Raw genomic sequence first — 20,263 nt, 5'->3', positions numbered from 1 at the left:
GTCCTCCTCCTCCTCCCCCCTCCAACAATTACTTGGCCGCTGCCTCACTGAGGCTTATTGTGGCTGTAGTACTCTGTAATCTATTTAAAGGTCTTCTCGTTCCATTCCCGTAGCCGGGTTAACTCCGCTGTGTTGTGATGAACATGGTTCTGACCCGGGACAACCTCACACATCTATCACACTCCACATGTTATTCAGGTTAGAAATTAATAGTTTTACTCACGAGGTTCAACTTTGTTATAAAACAGATCCTGTCAGTTTGAGATGATCAGAGAAACTAACGGTTTTAGCCAACTATAGACCGATTTCTAACCTCCCCTTCCTCTCTAAGATTCTGGAGAAAGTAGTCGCCAAAGAGTTGTGTGACTTTCTACATAACAATAGCTTATTTGAGGATTTTCAGTCAGGATTTAGAGTTCATTGCACGAGTACTGACAGGAACTAGAAAAAGAGATCACATCTCTCCTGTACTAGCTTCTCTGCACTGGCTCCCTGTAAAATGTAGAATAGAATTTAAAATCCTCCTCCTCACCTATAAAGCTCTTCATGGTCAGGCCCCTTCATATCTTAAAGAGCTCATAGTACCCTATTACCCCACTAGAACACTACGTTCTCTGAATGCTGGGCTACTTGTGGTTCCTATAGTCTCTAAAAGTAGAACAGGAGCCAGAGCCTTCAGTTACCAAGCTCCTCTCCTGTGGAACCAGCTTCCGGGTGTGGTTCTCTCTCTCTCTCTCTCTCTCTCTCTCTCTCACCCCAACTGGATCGAGACAGACGACCACCCACCTAGAGCCGGAGGATCTGTCCTAGGTTTCTGCCTTTTAACAGGCAGTTTTTCCTTGCCCTTGTCTCCAAGGTCTTGCTCATGGTGGAACTGTTGGGTCTCTGTAAATAATGTTTTAAAGAGTTCGGTCTAGACCTGCTCTATTTGAAAAGTGTCCTGAGATAACTTCTGTTATGAATTGGCGCTATATAAATAAAATTGAAATGAATTGAATTGAACTATTGATCAGCTTCGTCCGATGTTGATCCACAGAATGTTTGGTAGCAGTCGGTTCCGGAGGTTCAGGAGGAGGCAGCAGAAATGTGTTGGCCGACTTTAGTCGTCCAAAAGGGTTTCTGTAGAGTGCAGTGGGACGGTGTGAGGGGGCGTAGCCCACAGCGCCACCATCTGGCTGACTGGGCTCATGTTTCTTGGGAAGCACACACATTATTTCCTGTTATTGGACCAAGTTTCATGTTTGTTGATCAGCTCACAGGAATCTGATCTAATCATCTTGTGACCTTAAAAAGTGAGTTAATGATTGTTGAATGTGCAGCGCTGGGATTTTATAACTCAGCTATGAGCAGTGACAGACAGACTGTGTGACAGACACACAGACCAGGAACTCATACATTAGTTAAACAAAATGTCGTACAGGGAAGAGTTTGGATTATGGGAGTAATGTAACATTAAAGTATATGTATATTGTTTGAATTCATTTTCAAAATGGTTTATAATTGGAAAATGTAGATTCATGTGCAGGATGAGTGATTTTCTAAGAAGATGATCAAACTGCTGATATATGTTTTATAGCCAAATAACACATTGTCATATGAAAACAATATACTGGGAAATTAAAGCACAAGAATGGAGAAATGCATTAAAACAATGAGGCTGATATTGATCGGCTGATATTGATCGGCTGATATTGATTGGCTGATAGTTTATATGAAAACTGTTCTGTTTTGGTTTTTTATCCAATCAGGTATCAATAATCTGGGATTTCTCTGGTTTCCAAAAGCTTTATTAGTAAAGTTTACTTCTCGCAGAGGTTCGGCCCCCATTAGTGGCGCAAAGTGGGAAAGAATTTCAAGATAAGAGTTATAATGTTTTACAGTAAGAGCCTTTTAGCTTTCATGCTAACTTTTTAAAAGGTTTCTTTAAAGGATCACAGTCTCTCCTGCACGAGTTAAAGGAACCAGGACGATGCTTCATCATCACTATATTCAATGGCAGTCCAGTACTTTGTGTTCAATAATAAGGGAAGCATTCAATTATTCATGTTATTAATGTATTTTAGGTCAGTATAAAATAACGGAAGAGTTAACAAAGCAAACATAACCAGAGTCCTTAAATGTGAACCTCAACTCAGCCCACATTAAAAGCTCCAGTGGGTCACATTACTGAACACTTCACAACCCGTTCTCATTCCCAGGTCGTCAAATACAGACGTGAGTGGTATTCAGTTGGTTGTAATCTGCAACCTCACTACTAGATGTCACTAAATCCTCCACACTGGTCCTTTAACCCGGTCCTCTCTGCTGTGGGAGGCGTTGGTTTGGCATGTGAGTGTTTTTGTTCTGAATGCTTTCAATCTGGTTCAGACAGTTTGTTTCAGTCTCAGTGACAAACAGCATCAAATAGCATCTTATCTTGTTTTCTTTATTTAATTTTCTTAATTTTGTTGTATATTTGTTATTTTCCAGGTTTTCCAGGACCTTTGGGAACTCTGTAAAAGTGCTGATGTGAACTCTTCACACAACATCTCATTTATAGTTATGTTATTCATCTAGACCCCATTTTATTATATATAGTGTTTATTTTTAATATATATTTATTGTATTTTTGTTTTATTACACTTTATTGTATTTTTATCCTTTTCCTGCTCTTTGCATTACATCCCTCTGTGCTTTTGAATCTGAATTTCCCCTACAGGAGATCAATAAAGGAACAACTCACTTATATCTGCAGACCATAAAACATTTTATTGAAAGGAACTTTTAAACCTTTATTTATATTTTCTGCTGTATTTGTGTGTATAAATTGTGGAACAATATTTTAACTATCACTAATTATTGGATTTATTTTAAAAGGCGCCTGTGTCATTTTTCTTAGAATTTGGGTTCCTGAGTTTTTTTACTTGAATTACAGCCCTACATCAAACATATAAATCATCACAACCTGTTCACTCATTGGCACTAAAATGTGTTCAATACATAAAATAATCCATAAAATCTTACATATAGAACCTTTAAGTTTGTGCTGAAAGTCAGTAAAAATGAACCACACTGAACCAAAAACATCAATAAACAGATAAAAACGGACGTAAATGATGTTGTCGAAGCATACGTTGTGTAAAAGCTCACAGGTTGTACAGACTCTCTCTCAGTGTGACGACGGAGAAGAAGCAGACTTGTCTGTGCAGGGTTGGTTGGGGAGGATGTGCTGGTTGTGTATCAGTCCCAGGGTGTGACAGACGGGAAGGTCAGCTGCTGCACACAGAGGAGCGACTGTATCTGCATCCAGCTGCCGGCTGAAGCTGCACCGAGGCCTTTTGTCCAAACATTGCTGTTTCATTTAAACTACTTCACTTTCCCCGCAGTTACCAGTGAAGAATGAATCCAATAAATAAACGCCACACGGCTATAATAGAGAGACACTGAGACTATAGTTTATTTATTTGTATCCAACAGGACGCCTTTTGAAACCATAAGGATTCACTTTTCAGGGCTATAAATTAAAGTTAAATACGTCAGCTGAATGTTTTTGACCAGTGAAAGAAATCACTGCTTTCATGCAGGTTTAGTTCATTAATTAGAGTCAAATACACCTTAACCCAACACAGTGAGGAGGTGATAAAGGACGTGCTTATCAAAGGACCTTTAAAACACTAACAGAGACGGTTTAATGAGTTTTATTCTGTTTCTGTCCACTTTAATGAAGTTACGATGATCTGAAGGTAAAATGAGTGTTTCTGTCTCTGGAGTCTGGTGGAGAGTGATAGTGATATTACAGCTGTTTGTGGTTAAACTAAAGGTCTATCTCTGTAGGGATCCTTTCCATAATGCTGTCAGACACTGACAATAACACACTTTGAATGGCGCCAGGAATACGTTGCAGCCAGTTTTGCGAATATTTCACGTCTACGTCAGTGAATTAATTTATTTCCACCAAACCAGAGTCGGTGATTGTCAGAAAGACTAACAGAGACGGTTTTAATGAGTTTTATTCTGTTTCTGTTCAGTTCTCTGATGATCTGCTAGGTAAAATGAGCGGTTTTGTGAATGGAGTTTGTTTTGGCCTGAGAATCAACTGATTGTTTCACTTCAATAAAGTTTTGAATGCAGGACTTGGCCGGAGAATCGGGGCAGCAGGGGCGGTATTGCGGTCGCTTTATCGCACTGTTACGAAAAGAGAGTTGAGCCGAAAGGCTCAACCTCTTTGTCCCTCTCTTTGTTCCTACCCTCACCTATGGTCATGAGAGATGGGTCACAAGATCCCGGGTACAAGTGGCCGAAATGGGTTACCTCAGGAGGGTGGCCAGCGTCTCCCTTGGGGATAGGGTGAGAAGCTTGGTCATCCGCCAGGGACTCGGAGTAGAGTCACTTCTCCTTTGCGTAGAAAGGAGCCAGCTGAGATGGTTCGGGCATCTGATGATGATGCCTCTAGGGCGGTGTTCCTGGCACGTCCAGCTGGGAGGAGGCCACGGGGCAGACCGAGGACCAGGTGGAGGAATTATATCTCCACACTGGCCTGGGAACGCCTCTGGATCAGTCAGAGTTGGCCGATGTGGCTAGGGAAAGGGAAGTTTGGGGTCTTCTGCTGGACTTGCTAACCCCGCGATCCTGGATAAGCAGATATTTTCAAACTGTGGTATTATTACTTTTACCAAAGTATCTGGATACTTCCTCCACCACTGCATACAATCAGAGGTAATGTTAGCATTGTGTGTCTATTTTTACAGATGCAGACTGTGTTAAACACATTGAACTTACCTGTTGAATGAAAGCTTCTTCACCTGAGTGTCGTGGTTGGAGGGAGGGGAGCCAATCAGCACCTCTGTGGATAGAAAGAGGGATTTTTGACTTTTGTCACTCAAAGACAAAGTTGTCTTAAAGCAGAAACAGACGCTATCAGCTTGTATCGTACAGTGCATGTGAGGAACGTGTGAATAAAGGTGATGTCAGAGTCCAGGCAGCTGCAGACTCATGGAGCGAGCAGACGCCTGAGGACAAAGATCATTTCATTAAAGCTCGTCAGCAAACAAAGAGGTCCCAGTCTCAGCAGCAGCCAGCATCCATTCACTTTCTGACACACTGACAGCAGATCAATGCTGTTCATGTGGACAGCAGTTCAACGTTTACAGTATTACTGGCTGTCAAACCTCTTCCTGCCCTCATTTATTTATTCATTTCTGTGGGTTTTTCCTTCCTTTTCTTCAGACTTGAGTCCCAGCGGCTGTTAAACTCAGCAGGAGAAATCTTTTGACGCTCTGTCTCCTGGACAGCGACACGTCCTCCCACATACAGAACCTCTGATCCAGCCCGGGTTTCCGTCCTCCACCTCCTGCTGGGCTCCTCTGTAGACTCTTTATTAAAGGTTTATATGCAACTTTCAAAAGTGACATGAACTAGACTGAACACTGGAAAATAAATTCCTATATTAGTCATATTTACAATAACGTTAATGTCGGTAATGTGTATATTTTATCATGTATGTCTGTGAATTAAGGATTTATTTATTTATTCATGGGAGGGACAGTGTAAATGAGCTTTGGCTATAAGTGCTGCAGCGTGTGGTATCTGTTTATGTGTCCATACACAGATAAACAACTGAATAAATAACGTTGTTATCAGCATTATATATCTGCATGTTACACACTGGACCTTTAACATAACACTTCTATCTTTTAGATTCATCAGAAACATCATTAGCACATTTATAACGGATATTAACCTCTATTACAATTCTCTTGCTAAGCTTAAATATATAAAAAACAAAAACCCAACTAATATTTGAAACATATAAAATGATTGATTGTCAATAATTTTTTCTGTGTCCATTTATTTTTTCTTTGTATCGTTTTTCTTTTATTGAATGTTTCTTCCACAATCTTCGTACTGAATGTATTTTATTTTTATGTTATATTCATGTCTATATTATTATTATTATTGTTTAAATGTGATTATCAATAAAGTTGTATTTAAATAAATCAACAGACTGGAAACAGAAATTAATCTTAAAACACACGTTGGATTTAATTTACATTCATAAAATAAAGATCTCATACTGTTACTATTACTTTTACATATATAATTTATAAAGATTACATTATATCTGCACTGTATATTTATAGTATTTAAACAAACCTTTAAACCTTTAAACAAACTAATTGTTGAAGTTATTGATCAAAGTTATTTATAGCAAATTCTTTGCTCCAAATCTAAAAAACTGGTTTAACTGGAATTAAACAATTCAGGTTGAACTAAATTTATTTACATTAAGTCAACAAAGACTTGAAATAACGCAGAAAATAAAAGAGTTAAATTATTTACATTGAGTCAATGTGAAATATTTTGTGTGATTAATTACTGATTATTGTTTTACTTTTTCTTTGTTTCACCTTCAAACGAGCAGAAACTCTTTAATATTTCTCCCACTTTAGTTAATTAATGACCTGATGTTTGTTTTCTTTGTCTTTTTTTGTAAAAGAACTGAATCTGAAAACTATTATGTTCTATTAAACAAAATATTTTTCAATAAAGTTTAGAAAAAAGCAACCTTGCAATATTATATCAGGACAGCTCCTATAAAGTATATATATCATAGGAACTGTAGTTATAAACCTCAGAGCACCACAAACACCACAAACATGCAGTCCCTTTCAAATATAAAGTTATTTAAAACCATTCACAGATATTATCCAACAAATTCCACAATGTGTGAATATATTGCTAATATAGAATATAATGCTCCTAATGTATTAATATGTTATCATAAATACTTTATTGATCCCCTTTATTGGTTCTGTTACAGGGGCAAATTCATTAAAAAAATAATAATATTTATTTTCTTATAATGTCTTCTTTAGCAACTTGAGCAACTGTAACAGAACCAACTTTTCCTTAAAGAACATAATCTGTTGTTAATGTTTAATAATCCTAATTTCTCCGGCTAACTAATCTGCATCAGTCATTAGTTAGCTGGTTAGATAACCACCAGCTAACTAGCATTAGCTACATAATCTACATTCATTTTTACAGTTTTTTTTTACAGGATGGTGAAGTCCTGACCTGAACTCTGATTGGTCTGATTCCCATGACGTTCGCACACTGACCAACAGAAATAACCACTAACCAACCAAACCAGTGAAGGCAACGGCAATCAGCCGGAGTAAGGTCGTCATGACAACAGCAGTAGTATCCATTCAACATGGCCGACAAAACTCCTTCAGATAAAATGTCTTTTAAAGTGTATTTTTAAAGCTTTTGAAACAGAAATAAAAACAGTTTACAGAGAAATAAAGTCACCACAAATGTTCGTTCTGGTTCGTCTGAAACCAAAATTCAACTCCAGCAGTGAAAAATCTCACAGTTCAGCAAACATCCAACAACGTAAAGTCGACTCCGATCAGCTCTGGAGTCAGATTACAATCAGCCAAACGTCGGTATAAAGATGACCAGCCGGTATAACACCTACACCATACGGCTAGCACAAAGTATTGGCATTCATAAGTCAAATGCTTTTGGATTGAAATGATCAAACTTCAGTCTTTTGTCTCATCCTGCATACAAACATTAGGCTCTTAAAATCAGTTTTATACAGTAATAATAACGACATGCATACGATACAGACATGCACAATATGTAAAAACAAAGGGTTCATCTCTGGGTGAAATGAGAGGAGCTAATCATACAGCAAACATTAAGAGACAGTTTGACATTTGAGGACAATATTCACTTTCTTGTGAAGGAGGAGATTAGCTTAGCTTAGCATAAAGATAAATCAACACACTACAGATATTTAGAGATGTTGGGTGGCATATTTTTTAGCTTTGGGCAGAGCCAGGCTAGCTGATTCTCCCTGCTTTCAGTCTTTATGCTAAGCTAAGCTATTCACCTCCCTGCTCTATGTCATCAGAATGGGAGGGGCAGGGAAATTCCTGTTTTTCCGACTTATTCCAAGATGGCTAACCCCATTGGTATTCTTTTAGTCGCAATATTTAAACAGCCTAAATTAGCTTCTTTTGCTTTGTTAGCTATTGGAAGCGAAACCAGATATAAAAAAATGATGCGTTCAATTTGAACTCCAAAGTTTATTTTATTGTTGCTGTCAAAAACGGTTCCTGACGTTAACAGTTTTTCAGAAACATAATGTATAATATATATATGATATGATATTATTTGTATATTATAAATACTATATAATGCTATAATAATATGACATAATGCACATTAATTACAGGCATAAGATTGGGAAAAGGAAATATTTGCATATTTCCCAAAATGTCAAACTGTTCCTTTAACTTAAGACAAAACACATTTTCCCAAAAAATGTGTTAAAAAAAGAAAGTAAACCAGCAAAAGTGACCATCTGCCTGCTGAGGTCATCCTGTCTCAGCTCATTGCATCCCCACCATTTTATATTTATTTCAGCCTTAAACATTTTACTACTAATAATAATAATAATGATAAAATACGACTTAAATGTGCAGTAAAAACTATCATCATGCAGTTTTTGAACCTTATTTGACTTATTTTAAGCCTGAGCTTTGGCCAAGACTGAAGTTACTCTGCTACAAACACCCAAACATGAAGCTGATGCGTCAGTGAAAAATAACATATTTCAGATATATCATTTGCAGCAGTAAACATCTAAACAAATATGGCCAAATACAGTATGGCATAGCAGGATAGCACCTTTTTCTTTCGGTTCTTGCAGTCGATCATTATGGCACAATCATCAAATTCAAGAGAAAAATACTCTCCTTAAAAACAGGCTTAAAAGCATTTACAACATATACAGTTTATACACTATATACAGTGTGGAGCAGGGTCGTCTGCGTTTCTAATAGAAATATAAAGCCTTTATACATCCTCACACTCAAGCTTATTTATTCCAGGCACTACATGACTGAATATCCCATTGGCAAATAAGCTGAAGAAGCAGAGAGCGGCTCATAGCACAGACATTTAGTTTGACACTAATTGATTGTTCCCAGCGAATAACTGACTTTTATTCTGGCAACAAGTGCTTTATTATTATGTATAACAAGTGTGGGGCCACTCAGTAGCACTCCGTTGGACAATGCTCATCAGTGAAAGACGTCAGTCAGCCAGAGGAGGAAGATTTCAGCACAATATCCAGCTGAACATGGACGGATTATGAGACAGTGGGTCCCTGGGACACACACATAACCACCACACAGCTGCTTAGTAGTTTGCAGTTGGTGGTTGGTTTGCGTCTCTTTGTATCTTTTTTATGTCTCTATGGTTGTCTGTCTGTTTGTACTCATTTGGTGTCTCTTTGTGCCCATTTTGTTCTTTTGTTGTTTGTTTTGTTGTCCGTTGTTGTTTTGAGTCACTTGGTCGTTTTGTATCTCTTTGTTGTTGTTTTGTGTCTCTTTGTAGTCATTTTGTGTCTCTCTGCAGCTGTTTTGAATCGCTTTGCATTTATTTTTAAATTTCTTTTGCTGTTTTGTGTCTCTTTTAGTGACATTTGCGAGTGAAGCCCAGCCTAAGGCCTGTTTGTAATCCATCCATCCAGCTGAAGATATTGAGGAAAGAGGTTCGCCCAGTGGTGTAGAACAGCGGTTATCCCTACAGTCCTATGAGATGGGTTATCAACCTTCATGGTTTTGTTCAATAGTGTCACTGTAAAGAAATCACTGCTGTGTGTGAACCAACACATACAGTCAGTGTTTATCTTTATGCTTGGTCTGTTTCTTTTATTTTGTAAAGTTTGCCTGTCGTAGTGCCATTTAGAATCACAGAAACTGGATATTTCAACAATTTAGAGCATCTATACTTTTAGCTTTCTGTTGTCTTTTTTTCTAAGCAGTCTTAATAAAGGTACAATGACTCAGGTTGGTGGAAAACTGAGGTGTGTCTTGTGCAGTCAGGCTACCAAGAGTACATAGCTGCAGAAAAAAACTGTTGACTTCCACCTCTGCAAGAGCATGTGCAATCTCTGTTACCTTAGTGTAAACCAAAACACAACAACTTAATTTACTAAATTTGGTGAAATTGGATCGTATTTTATGCAGAAAATATTCCTCTTATGTCCTCTGGCTGCTCTGCCTCAACTCTATATGGAGTTTCCTGATGGTCAGATAGCTTTACTTATTGCTAAAGTAACACTAAACGCTAACTACTGCTAACTTTAGCTGCTGTAAGCTGAGTTAGCTCTGCAGCTAAAGCTACTTTGCTAGCAACACCGACACTGCCCCAGTGCTCAGGTCTCCCAGTCCGGGTACAGTGGTCAGTATGTCTGCTGTCACGACTGCTAAACTGAGGTAACGGAGGTACCGTTTACGCATGCTCTTCTGGAGGTCCACCAATGTCTGCATCCAGGTCCCTCTCAGTTATTGTTACTATAACTATACTAAAGATTCAGTCATAATTACTATGTTTCAAATTAGCTGAGCTTTACAATCTTTTCATGTACCCTCAGGTAACTGCAGTTGCTCCTGGTGTACAAGAACTCCTGGCTGGGAATCACTGGTGTTGAGGAGCACTGCTGACTCTTTTTGTTATTGTGGCCTGGTGTTGTAATATTATTACATTAGTACTACACCACTGGGTTTGCCTGTTAGATGTCAGGGTAGAACTCTGTATTGACGTCAACGCTGTGCAAGACAGACTTTTGATCTGACATCCTGTTCAACACCTCAGCTGACAGAGAGTAACTGCTGCCAGACTTCTCCTCAAACCAGCTGTCCAACGCTCGCTTCCCATCAAAGTTAGAGATGGGCGGTCCATTAACTGCCACAGTCAGCAGGTCATTCATCTGCTCCAGAGTCAGCCGGGAACGATTGTTCTTACACATTTTCTGTAGAGATACTCTGCCTTTATCGCAGCAGGTTGTGGAACTGGGCTGGACCCTGACAACCTGCACAATCCGATTCAGCAGAGGAAAACGCTGCTTGTACCTACAGATGTGACCAATGACCTCTTTAAAACCATTCATACTGCAATAGTCCTCTTTCAGGTCCTTCCATTCAACCACAAGGCTGCCCCTGGCTTCTGTCCTGGCATGGGAGCCTTCCTGACCCACAGACGGAATGGACTCCAAGTGATTGAAAATCATCTGGATTTCTTCCTCCCCATAAGCTTGTAGGTCCTCCCGGTTGTGGGGCCAGGTGGACAGGTCCAGGACTTTGCAGGCTTTGGCAAATGAACGACTCTGCAGGTCCAGCCTCTGAGACAGGATGCCCTGGCTCCTGTTGCAGATCTTTTCTCGGATGGACTGGAACTTGGACTCCGCCACACGGAGGTTCTTCAGAGCAACACCGTTGAAACTTTCACGAAAATTTTCCTCAAACTCCTGCAGATACTCTCCGGGACAGTCCACCAACTGGCCAATCTCCAGAATGGCCTCCTCTATCTTGGCTTCCACTTGTGACACCAGCAGGTACTCTCCCTGAAAAGTGAAGGCTAATCGTGAGAGAACGGCTATGATGTCCAGAAGGAAGTAGATGAGCTTCACTGACTGATAGTCCATAAGGAACTGGAGGAGGGTAAGTGCGATGGCTGCAGCGTCAGCCCTCTGCGTCTGGCTGCTGATCTCCTTAAGATGGGCAACTACCTCCAGGTAATCTTTGATTAGCGCGTTAAGGACATTTGGTTCTCCTATGATCCATCTAATTGCTCTAATGTCTCCCAGGAACTCTGTCTCCTCTGACAGTGTTGGAGCAGTGGATCGCAGTTCGGCCATCATGCGAGGCGAATAGCGGTAGAAACTGAGTAGCTGCTTAAGGTTGTTCTCCAGATCCTCCAGGCAGGAGAGCTCCTTCCCACTGATGCCATCCAGCACCTCCAGATGGGGCCGATGGATCATAATAGGAAGGCAGAGGATCCAAGGGAAAGTCTTTTGTACAGCTATGTACAGGTTGGCTCTCATTCCTGAAGACATGTTGGTGCCATCTACCCCAAGACCCACCACCAGCAAGTCCTGAAACCTGAGGCCTAGGACACCAAAGGCACGATCCATAGCCTGGAGGTATCCATCCACACTGGCCATGCTCAGTCTCTGCAATGACAGGAACTCTGTGTTCGGAGAGCCCTCATTGGTAATAAACTGGACATAGACCGCCACCATGTCTGAGAAAAGGTCATCATTTTGGGCGTCCATTATGACACTTAGGAAGGGAGAAAGGCGCATCTTCTCAGCCAGATCTTCTTTTAAAGCCCGGGCAATGTGGTGGATGAGGATCTGACCGTCTCCTTCATTCATGTACTGGTCCACCACTTTGAGTTCACACCTCTTCAGAAGCTCTGCCAGTGGACGGAGGTCAGAGAAGGGCCTTCCCTCCAGGGCCAAGTGGTATGCTGCGTTGAACAGCAACATCATGTTCTTGCACATCTCCTCTGTCTTTTCTGGATGCATGCGCAGCTTATACAGCTGCAGACACTTCTTATGGAGGTTGCTTTGGCTATGCAGCTTGATGGTGTGGATCTTAAACTGCTTTGAGCCGATGATGAAGGCAGACGTTCGAGATGACTGGACGGTGTACTGGCGGCAGACGTGGCACCACATCTCGTTGAGGGTCGGCGAGTAGCGAAGAAACCAGAACTTTTTCAGCCACTCCTGCTTGAAGCGGCGAATCCGTCTGCCTCCTCCAGAGGAAAGCTTCGAAGGATCTTCTGGAGAAATCACAAGATCTGCAGCAATTGATTCATCGGCTGAGTCCACGTCCTGGTCATCTTCATCCAGAACCACCTGAGTCGGAGTCAGAGGCTCCATCCCTGCAAAGAAAAACAAAAACTACTTCAACCACCTTGGAGTAATTCTTCTTCAAAGGCCCAGTGTGTAGGATTAATTGGCATTAATGAAATTGCAGATTGCAACCAACTGATAACCCCTCGCCTCCCCCTCCCCTTCCAAGCATGTAGGAGAATCTACGGTGGCTGCGAAAAATTCAAAAGAATTAGAAAATCCAATGGATGTGATGTTTAAGTACGTTCTCTCTGGCTTCTCTTTCCGCTTCCTCTACAGATAACATTAGTTTGCTAACAGCCACTGGTGGCGCTGTTAGCTACAGTTTAATGAACGACCACTGGAGGCGCTGTTAGCTACAGTTTAATGAACGACCACTGGTGGCGCTGTTAGCTACAGTTTAATGAACGACCACTGGTGGCGCTGTTAGCTACAGTTTAATGAACGACCACTGGTGGCGCTGTTAGCTACAGTTTAATGAACAACCACTGGTGGCGCTGTTAGCTACAGTTTAATGAACGACCACTGGTGGCGCTGTTAGTTACAGTTTAATGAACGACCACTGGTGGCGCTGTTAGCTACAGTTTAATGAACGGCCACTGGTGGCGCTGTTAGCTACAGTTTAATGAACGACCACTGGTGGCGCTGTTAGCTAGATTAATAACATAACAAAAAAAACACGACCAGTTCCATTGCTAAATACAACAAGTAGATGGTTTAAAGAATCAGATCGAAGACATTTGGCTCTTCGTCAGAACATAATGTTTCAGAACAAACCTTGAAAGTCTTCGATGGGGCCTTGCTCCGGGTGGGGCGGTCCGGCCTGATCATGCTGGGGCAGATTCTGTTCAGACATTGGTGCACCGACCACGTCCCCCTGTTCTCCTCTGAGACGGGACAGCTCCTCCTCCAGCTCCAGGATCCTCCTCTTCAGTTTGACACAGTTGGGGCAGAAGGAGGTTGAGGGCTCCTCGCTGCTCTGGTTCTCCTCCTCTTTCTCCTCCACCTTTAGGTTAGGAACGTTAAAGCTGCTTTCAGCCCCCGGCCCAAGCACCGCTGTTTTACACTCACTGTGGAGGGAAGACTGGGACCTGGACTTGCTGGAGTCCTCTAGAGAAGCCTCCAGGACGTCTTTGAAGATGAGGTCGATCTTCTTCCTCTTGGCAGGAGGCTGGTCGTCTGGCTCTTCGCTGGGTTGTTTGCTGCCCTGCAGAGCCGACTGCAGACACGGAGATTTAAAGTCCTTCTGAATGTTGGGAAGGACTTTCGGCTTCCCAGTATCTGGAATTAGACGGTTTCATTAGCTATGTCAATGGAAAACACAGTTGTGGTGGTCAGTAATTGAGCAAATGAGTTACTTTTCTCATTTCAAACTAAAGTGAAACACACAAAAACCCACAGATTGGCAACCAGCTTAGACTCTCAAACTGATGGGCTGCATCTCACATGTCATAAACTTTTGTTATGAGGGAACTTGATTCTGAAACAGCAGCCCTATGTTGTTGTTAGAGTTGGGGTCTGTCCGAGGTTTCTGGCTCTTAAAGGAAGTGTTTCCTTGCCGCTGTCTCCAAGGTCTTGCTCATGGTGGTACTGTTGGGTCTCTGTAAATAATGTTATAAGGAATTCGGTCTAGACCTGCTCTATTTGAAGTGTGCTGAGATAACGTGTGCTATGAATTGGCACTTTACAAATAAAACTGAATGTTATTGACAGTATTATTACATTATTAATTAATTATTAATTATTATTGTTACAGTTCTTTCACCAACCACAGCCCTGAGCTCCAACCGGAGACTACCTGTGTCCAGGTTGCGGTCGATGCTCTCCTGAGAGACGCAGTGGAGTCGCTGGATGTAGTCGTCGCTGTACCAAACCCGCAGTTTCTCTCCCACCGCCAGAGGCCGACACACTCTGAAGTAGATGTTTTTGTGGTGTTGGAACGCCGTCAAGTTCCTGTCGCTCTCCTCTGACGAGGTTCGGACGAACCTGCAGCTCGCAAACATCAACAAAGATATTTTATAGATAATTTTTCATATGATCAAAGATTTAAATGATTTATGTAACTTTCTGTTATTATACTATTATATTTGTTGATTCAATCAGTGCAGAATTGATAGAAAATTAATAATTATGTATTAAAATAAAAGCGTTACCTCATCCAGTTGGCTTTGGTCTCATCGCTGCCATCGATGGACTGATACGCGTTGTTAGAATCAACAATCTGGAACAAAAAAGAACAGGAAACGTGTTCAGAGCTTGTGGTTCTAAACTGGTTTCAGACTGGTTCTAAAGTGGTTTCAGACTGGTTCTAAAGTGGTTTCAGACTGGTTCTAAAGTAGTTTCAGACTGGTTCTAAACTGGTCTCAGACTGGTTCTAAAGTGGTTTCAGACTGGTTCTAAAGTGGTTTCAGACTGGTTATAAACTGGTCTCAGACTGGTTATAAACTGGTTTCAGATTGGTTGGACTTACGATCCAAGAGAAGAAACCGGAGGATTTGTCCTTGGAGACCAGATCTCCCTCATACGGACCGAACAATGCCCCCCTGGGGATGTTTGGATCCACGCAGCGAACATCAACCTTGTCTCCCTCAGCAAACACCTCCAAGCCGGACGGGACGGTGAGCGCCGCCCTGTTGGCCGACCCTGGCGCCGCAGGTGTATCAGGGACGAACAGCGGGGGCCCGTGGGACGGACACTCCTTCTGGAAATAGTCCTGGCACTCCTCGCAGACTGGACGACAAACAGTCGACATTTCAGGATTTTATTTACTCTTCCAGCGCTAATAAAATATTTACAGCGTGTTTATAAAAACAACTCCTATATTGCCCATAAAGATGATTATTAATGCTAATTATGCTAATTTTGAGAGACTGAACATTTCTAACATTAAACTCTGTACTCAACCGTTCTGGTTCATGTTTCTGTTTCTATATCCGCCATAAAGTTGACTTTGACTCGTAATTTTTAGTTTAATGTTTAAATATTTCCTTTTAATTTGGTGTGTAACAGCTACACAATCTTACAACTGGAGAATGTAAGAATCATTTCAGACCGACAACAACAATAACAGTTATTCATTTCAATACAATCTGTAGTCAAAGTCACAAGGAGCTGCCGGTTGACGACCAGCAGCCAGCGACGGTTTTAGATCTGATTTTTAGGTCATCTATAATGTGTGAATATATCGGTTGGAAAATGTATCGAAGGATCTGAAGACAGGAACTTACACCAGTGGTCCAACAACTCGCTCATGGTGGAACCATGTTGGTAGAAACTCAGCACGTCTTCACAGCCTCTGCAGACAACAACACGGGTCAGTAACAACAAACCTTTCCTCACAGTGGACAGCAGGTATCAGGTTATAAAATCACTGATTTCACTGCAGCTTTTCTTAAAAAATATGTTTTTAGGATTTTTTTTGCAATTAAATTGTTGGAAAAAGTGAAAATTGCTTGTTATAAGTTATAATTGTGATTTATTTTTGTATAATTCATTAAAAATTTAAGGCAACTAGTTCCAGAGAGAATAAAATCGGTCACCAGTTTGGCTGTCATAATGTCTGTAACATCTTCTGAACTCATAACTGCAGTTGATACCGTCTACAGTCCTGCAGTACTGCCCCCCAGTGGCGAACCACAGTAACTAACTAACAATAAAACTAAGAAAAATGTTTTTTTGACTGTAAATTCAAATGTGTTGTTATGTAGAACAGCAGTTACATGCTCATTAAATATGTATTCTCTGAGTAATTTTCATGGCTTAAAAATCCAGATCAAATATTTGACCTCCGCCCTGTAAACTACAGATCCTTCACTCTGTCTTTGTATTATTTTAAAGTATGTATCTATTACAGAAACAGATATACAGGCAGTTCAGTAACAACAGTCTGAGTTTCTCCTTCCTGACAAAATCTACTTTATCACAGTCAGTCTGTATGTAACAATGGATCAGAGGATTAATATAGATCTTGCAGGAGTGGAGGAAGTATTCAGTAAAAATACTGCACTGAATGTTACTGGAGTAAACTATTTATTTTTAGGATCAATTAATTGATTGTCATTTTGCTGTTTGGTCCATAAAATGGTGAAAAACTTTGAATCAATGTTTCCTAAAACTGAAAGATGACGACGGCCTCAAATATTCACACTGAGGCTGAAATCAGAGAATTTGGACGTTTTCACTTAATCGATTATTAAAATAATTAAATATGAATTTAATAGTTTACCACTACTTACTGTAAACAGGAAGGAAATGTAAAGTATGAACCTGTTGTATTATTATATCTGATATTATTAGATTATTCAGACTGTCGGTATTGATTATCAGCTGAGGAGCTGGACGATGTTTAGTTTAGTCTCTGTCTGTGTTCACTAATCAACTTTAATGTTCTGCTGTCTGTCAATGAGTCACTGAGCGGTTCAGGTCCGAGGTCCAGGTCTACTGACCCTGCACGAGCCCTCAGACCTCCGGCTGGTTCTGGATTCAGGCGGTTCCTGCTGCTCCAATGTGGAACAAACTGTTTGTGATTAATCTTCTGTTGAAGCGGCACTTTGTAACGTCACTGTGAGACTCTGAGTAAACTGTATGTTTCCTATTGATCAGTATCAATAACAGCAGAGAACAGCTGATCAACTGATCAATGAACACAAACAGTGAACTCAATAACTGCAGGAAGTTTGATTATTTCCTGTGAATATTGATCAGAGATATATTGATCCATTGTCTGTATTGTGTATTTTTATCCTTTTAACAATTAGACTTAATATTCTTCTTTCTGACAGATTCACTGTTTATTGATCGATCAGCTGATTGATTGATGGATCAGCTGATTGATTGATGGACAAACTCTGGATCCAGATTGGGGACTTTTTTGTATTTCGCGGCCACCGTAGTTTAATTAGAGGTTGAATCAACTTCACCACTAGATGGATCTAAATCCTACAGACTGGTCCTTTAAAGAACTTTATTTTATTGGTTTTGGATATAATTATTATTATTTGAACAGTAAACATTCCTACAGATAAACTATTAAACAATGTTTGTTTTTAAATGTTACAGATAATCTATTAAATGTTCAAACTCTTTCTATTGTCTATTTTCTGTCACTACAGCGTTTTAACAAATGTGACTTTAATCATAAAAAACCTCATTTTAAAAACATTTGACTAAATTAAATCATATTTTATTTACAGCTTCAACTTTTATTTGTTTATAAATCAGAGAAATATAAAGCTGTCCCCATTATATCAGCTTTAACTGAGCAGTATTAATATTAACCAGGAGTTTAATATCCGCCCTCACACACACATTATTGATCTCTAATAACTGCTGATTATTGATCATGGTGCTCTTCCACAGTGCAGTCTGTGTGCTGAGGGTTTAAACTCTCTGCTGCAGTCTGCTCCGACATTAAAACACTTTACAAACACTCACAAACTAAAGTTGTGTTAAGCCGAGAGTCGGTGTCCGCAGATAATCCGGTAAATTAGCGGATTTTAAGGCTAATTAGCGGCTGAGTTTTAATCTGCGCCACGCTTTCGGTCTGCAGACAACTGGCAATCTGCCTGCTCCTTTCGGAAGCCATTTTCGCTGGCCACAGTGGCTACCGACAGACCCACCGTGAGCACAGCGGGGACACGGAGCCTCTCTCCCGGCTTGAAGCTGGACTCTCCGGCCGCTGCCCGGCCGCCGAGCACCGACCCGCCCCCGGCCGCTGGCTCCGCCGCCGCCCGCTCGATGTTAAAGTTTTTCCCGTTAATTTTTTGCAGCGACTCGGTCGCCTCCCCGAGCTTTGACCACCATTTTTTATCACAGGAAATGACATGGAGAACGGAAGAAAGCAATTGCGCAAAAATTAAAGTTAACAGCGAGAATTTGATTCCGAGAGTTTCAGTTTCTGTCGCATTTTATCCGGAAAAGTCGCTGATTTCAGTGAATGAGCGGAAATAAGGAGAAACAGCCGCAATATAAGGAACATTTAATGCACAATAAATACACAATAAACACATAAAATAACCCCAATACTCAACCTGCATTTAGGATTTTACAGTTACAGAATATGGAGGCTATGAAGTACCGTAAATTCAATGTATGGAAGACCTGAGAGGAAAGTGGAGTTTTCTGTTCCAAGGTTTTAAATTTGTTTCATGTGTGGAAACAGGTTAAATTAGTTTTTCCACACAATCATTTGTTTTCTTGTTTGTTTTCATCTATAAAAACAGGATTTCATTTTTTTCTCAGTTTTCTCATTTTTATTATCTATTAATTAAAAAATAACATCTACGAGAACAAATGGAAAAACAATCTTAAATAAAAACCAAAATACTGCAAAAGTTAATCCATTACGTACGGCGGAGTATAAGGGCCATACTACAAGAGGAAAAATAAATAAATACAATTTTGGAAATTACGAGAATAAAGTCGTAATATTATGAGAATAAAGTAGAAAAAAAGCAATTTCTTCCAAGTCCGTGTGGTTCTTTCTTTGAAATAGACAGTCGTTTGCACAATCGTTTCAAAGTCCTGATGCTGATAATAATTTGATGATGATAAGATCACAAGATGCTCAACATTCCCCATTTTAACGGAGTGGGAATATAAAATTACGATTTTTTACGATTACGATTATTTATTCTCGCAATGTTATGACTTTATTCTCGCAATGTTACGACTTTATTCTTGTAATATTATGACTTTATTCTCATAATTTCCCCAAAAAATAATATTTATTTCTCTTAGTCTGGCCCTCACACGCCATCATAATTACGAGTCCAGTCCTGCATTCAGTATTTCACTGTAGTGTCACTGGAGTCAAACACTACCAAACCCACAAGAGTTTTTCATTTATAGGTAAAAACATTTTTAGTTTCATTTTAATTCTTCTTAAAACACTGAAGTTCTTCTTTTATTCTTTAAGAAGTTTTAATGTTTTTTCATGTTTGAAATTTGTTTGAAATTTTTTCTTAAAGCTTTTTCAGTTTTCTAAATTAAATTTTTTTCTTGTCACCTGTGAATTTATTCTCTTTTTTTCATGTTTGAAAACAGGTGAAATCTTTTTTTTCATGATCAGTTTTCTAAGTTTCAATTTCTTTAATCTGTGAAAACATTTAAAATCGTTAACGAAGACAAATACGGCAAAAATAATCTATAACGACTCCGGCCCTACATTCATTATTTTATATTATTCATGAGTTACTCAAGTAGTCAAAACTCTTCGGAAGCCCTGAAAGGCAAATGTAATTTTTTATCGTTTTTTTACATTTATTTTTTTCATCTGTGAAAACAATTGAAATGTTAGTTACCCTCAAACAACGAAACAAAGGGTTAACCCTAACCTAACCCTAACGTTTGGCCTCCTGAAAGATAAACTACAGTGATTTGACTTATCTCATATAAACTGTCTGTCGCACTCTTCAAATCTTCATTGTTAAACATCCCTCACTGGGGCTGAAGTTAACTTGATTAATGTTACAGTAAACTTAACGTTATACTCTCGACTTAACCTGCGTTGTAGCTAACAGACAATATACAGCTACAGCGTTTAAAGCTTCATGTTGGGAAATG

General features: G+C 40.0%; 1 protein-coding gene and 1 long non-coding RNA gene across 2 annotated transcripts; both read right to left on the bottom strand.

Annotated features, from left to right (window-relative positions):
- Nucleotides 1-3,991: 3,991 nt before the first annotated feature.
- On the bottom strand, nt 3,992-4,994 carry LOC127352506 (uncharacterized). Its single transcript, XR_007881123.1, has 3 exons — nt 4,913-4,994; nt 4,759-4,822; nt 3,992-4,608 (listed from the first exon to the last, which is right to left on the bottom strand). It is a non-coding gene; the product is annotated as an uncharacterized LOC127352506 (long non-coding RNA).
- Nucleotides 4,995-7,223: 2,229 nt separating this feature from the next.
- prdm11 (PR domain containing 11) lies at nt 7,224-18,534 on the bottom strand. Its single transcript, XM_051380807.1, has 7 exons — nt 18,319-18,534; nt 15,928-15,995; nt 15,171-15,430; nt 14,854-14,921; nt 14,499-14,686; nt 13,478-13,981; nt 7,224-12,729 (listed from the first exon to the last, which is right to left on the bottom strand). The coding sequence occupies exons 1-7, from the start codon at nt 18,522-18,524 to the stop codon at nt 10,574-10,576; spliced, it is 3,450 nt and encodes a 1,149-aa protein (XP_051236767.1). The 5' UTR covers nt 18,525-18,534; the 3' UTR covers nt 7,224-10,573.
- Between the last annotated feature and the right edge of the window lie 1,729 nt (nt 18,535-20,263).

Source organism: Dicentrarchus labrax, unplaced genomic scaffold (genome assembly GCF_905237075.1).
Source record: "Dicentrarchus labrax unplaced genomic scaffold, dlabrax2021, whole genome shotgun sequence".
Lineage (NCBI taxonomy): Eukaryota > Metazoa > Chordata > Actinopteri > Moronidae > Dicentrarchus > Dicentrarchus labrax.
This window is presented reverse-complemented; position numbering and strand designations above follow the sequence as displayed.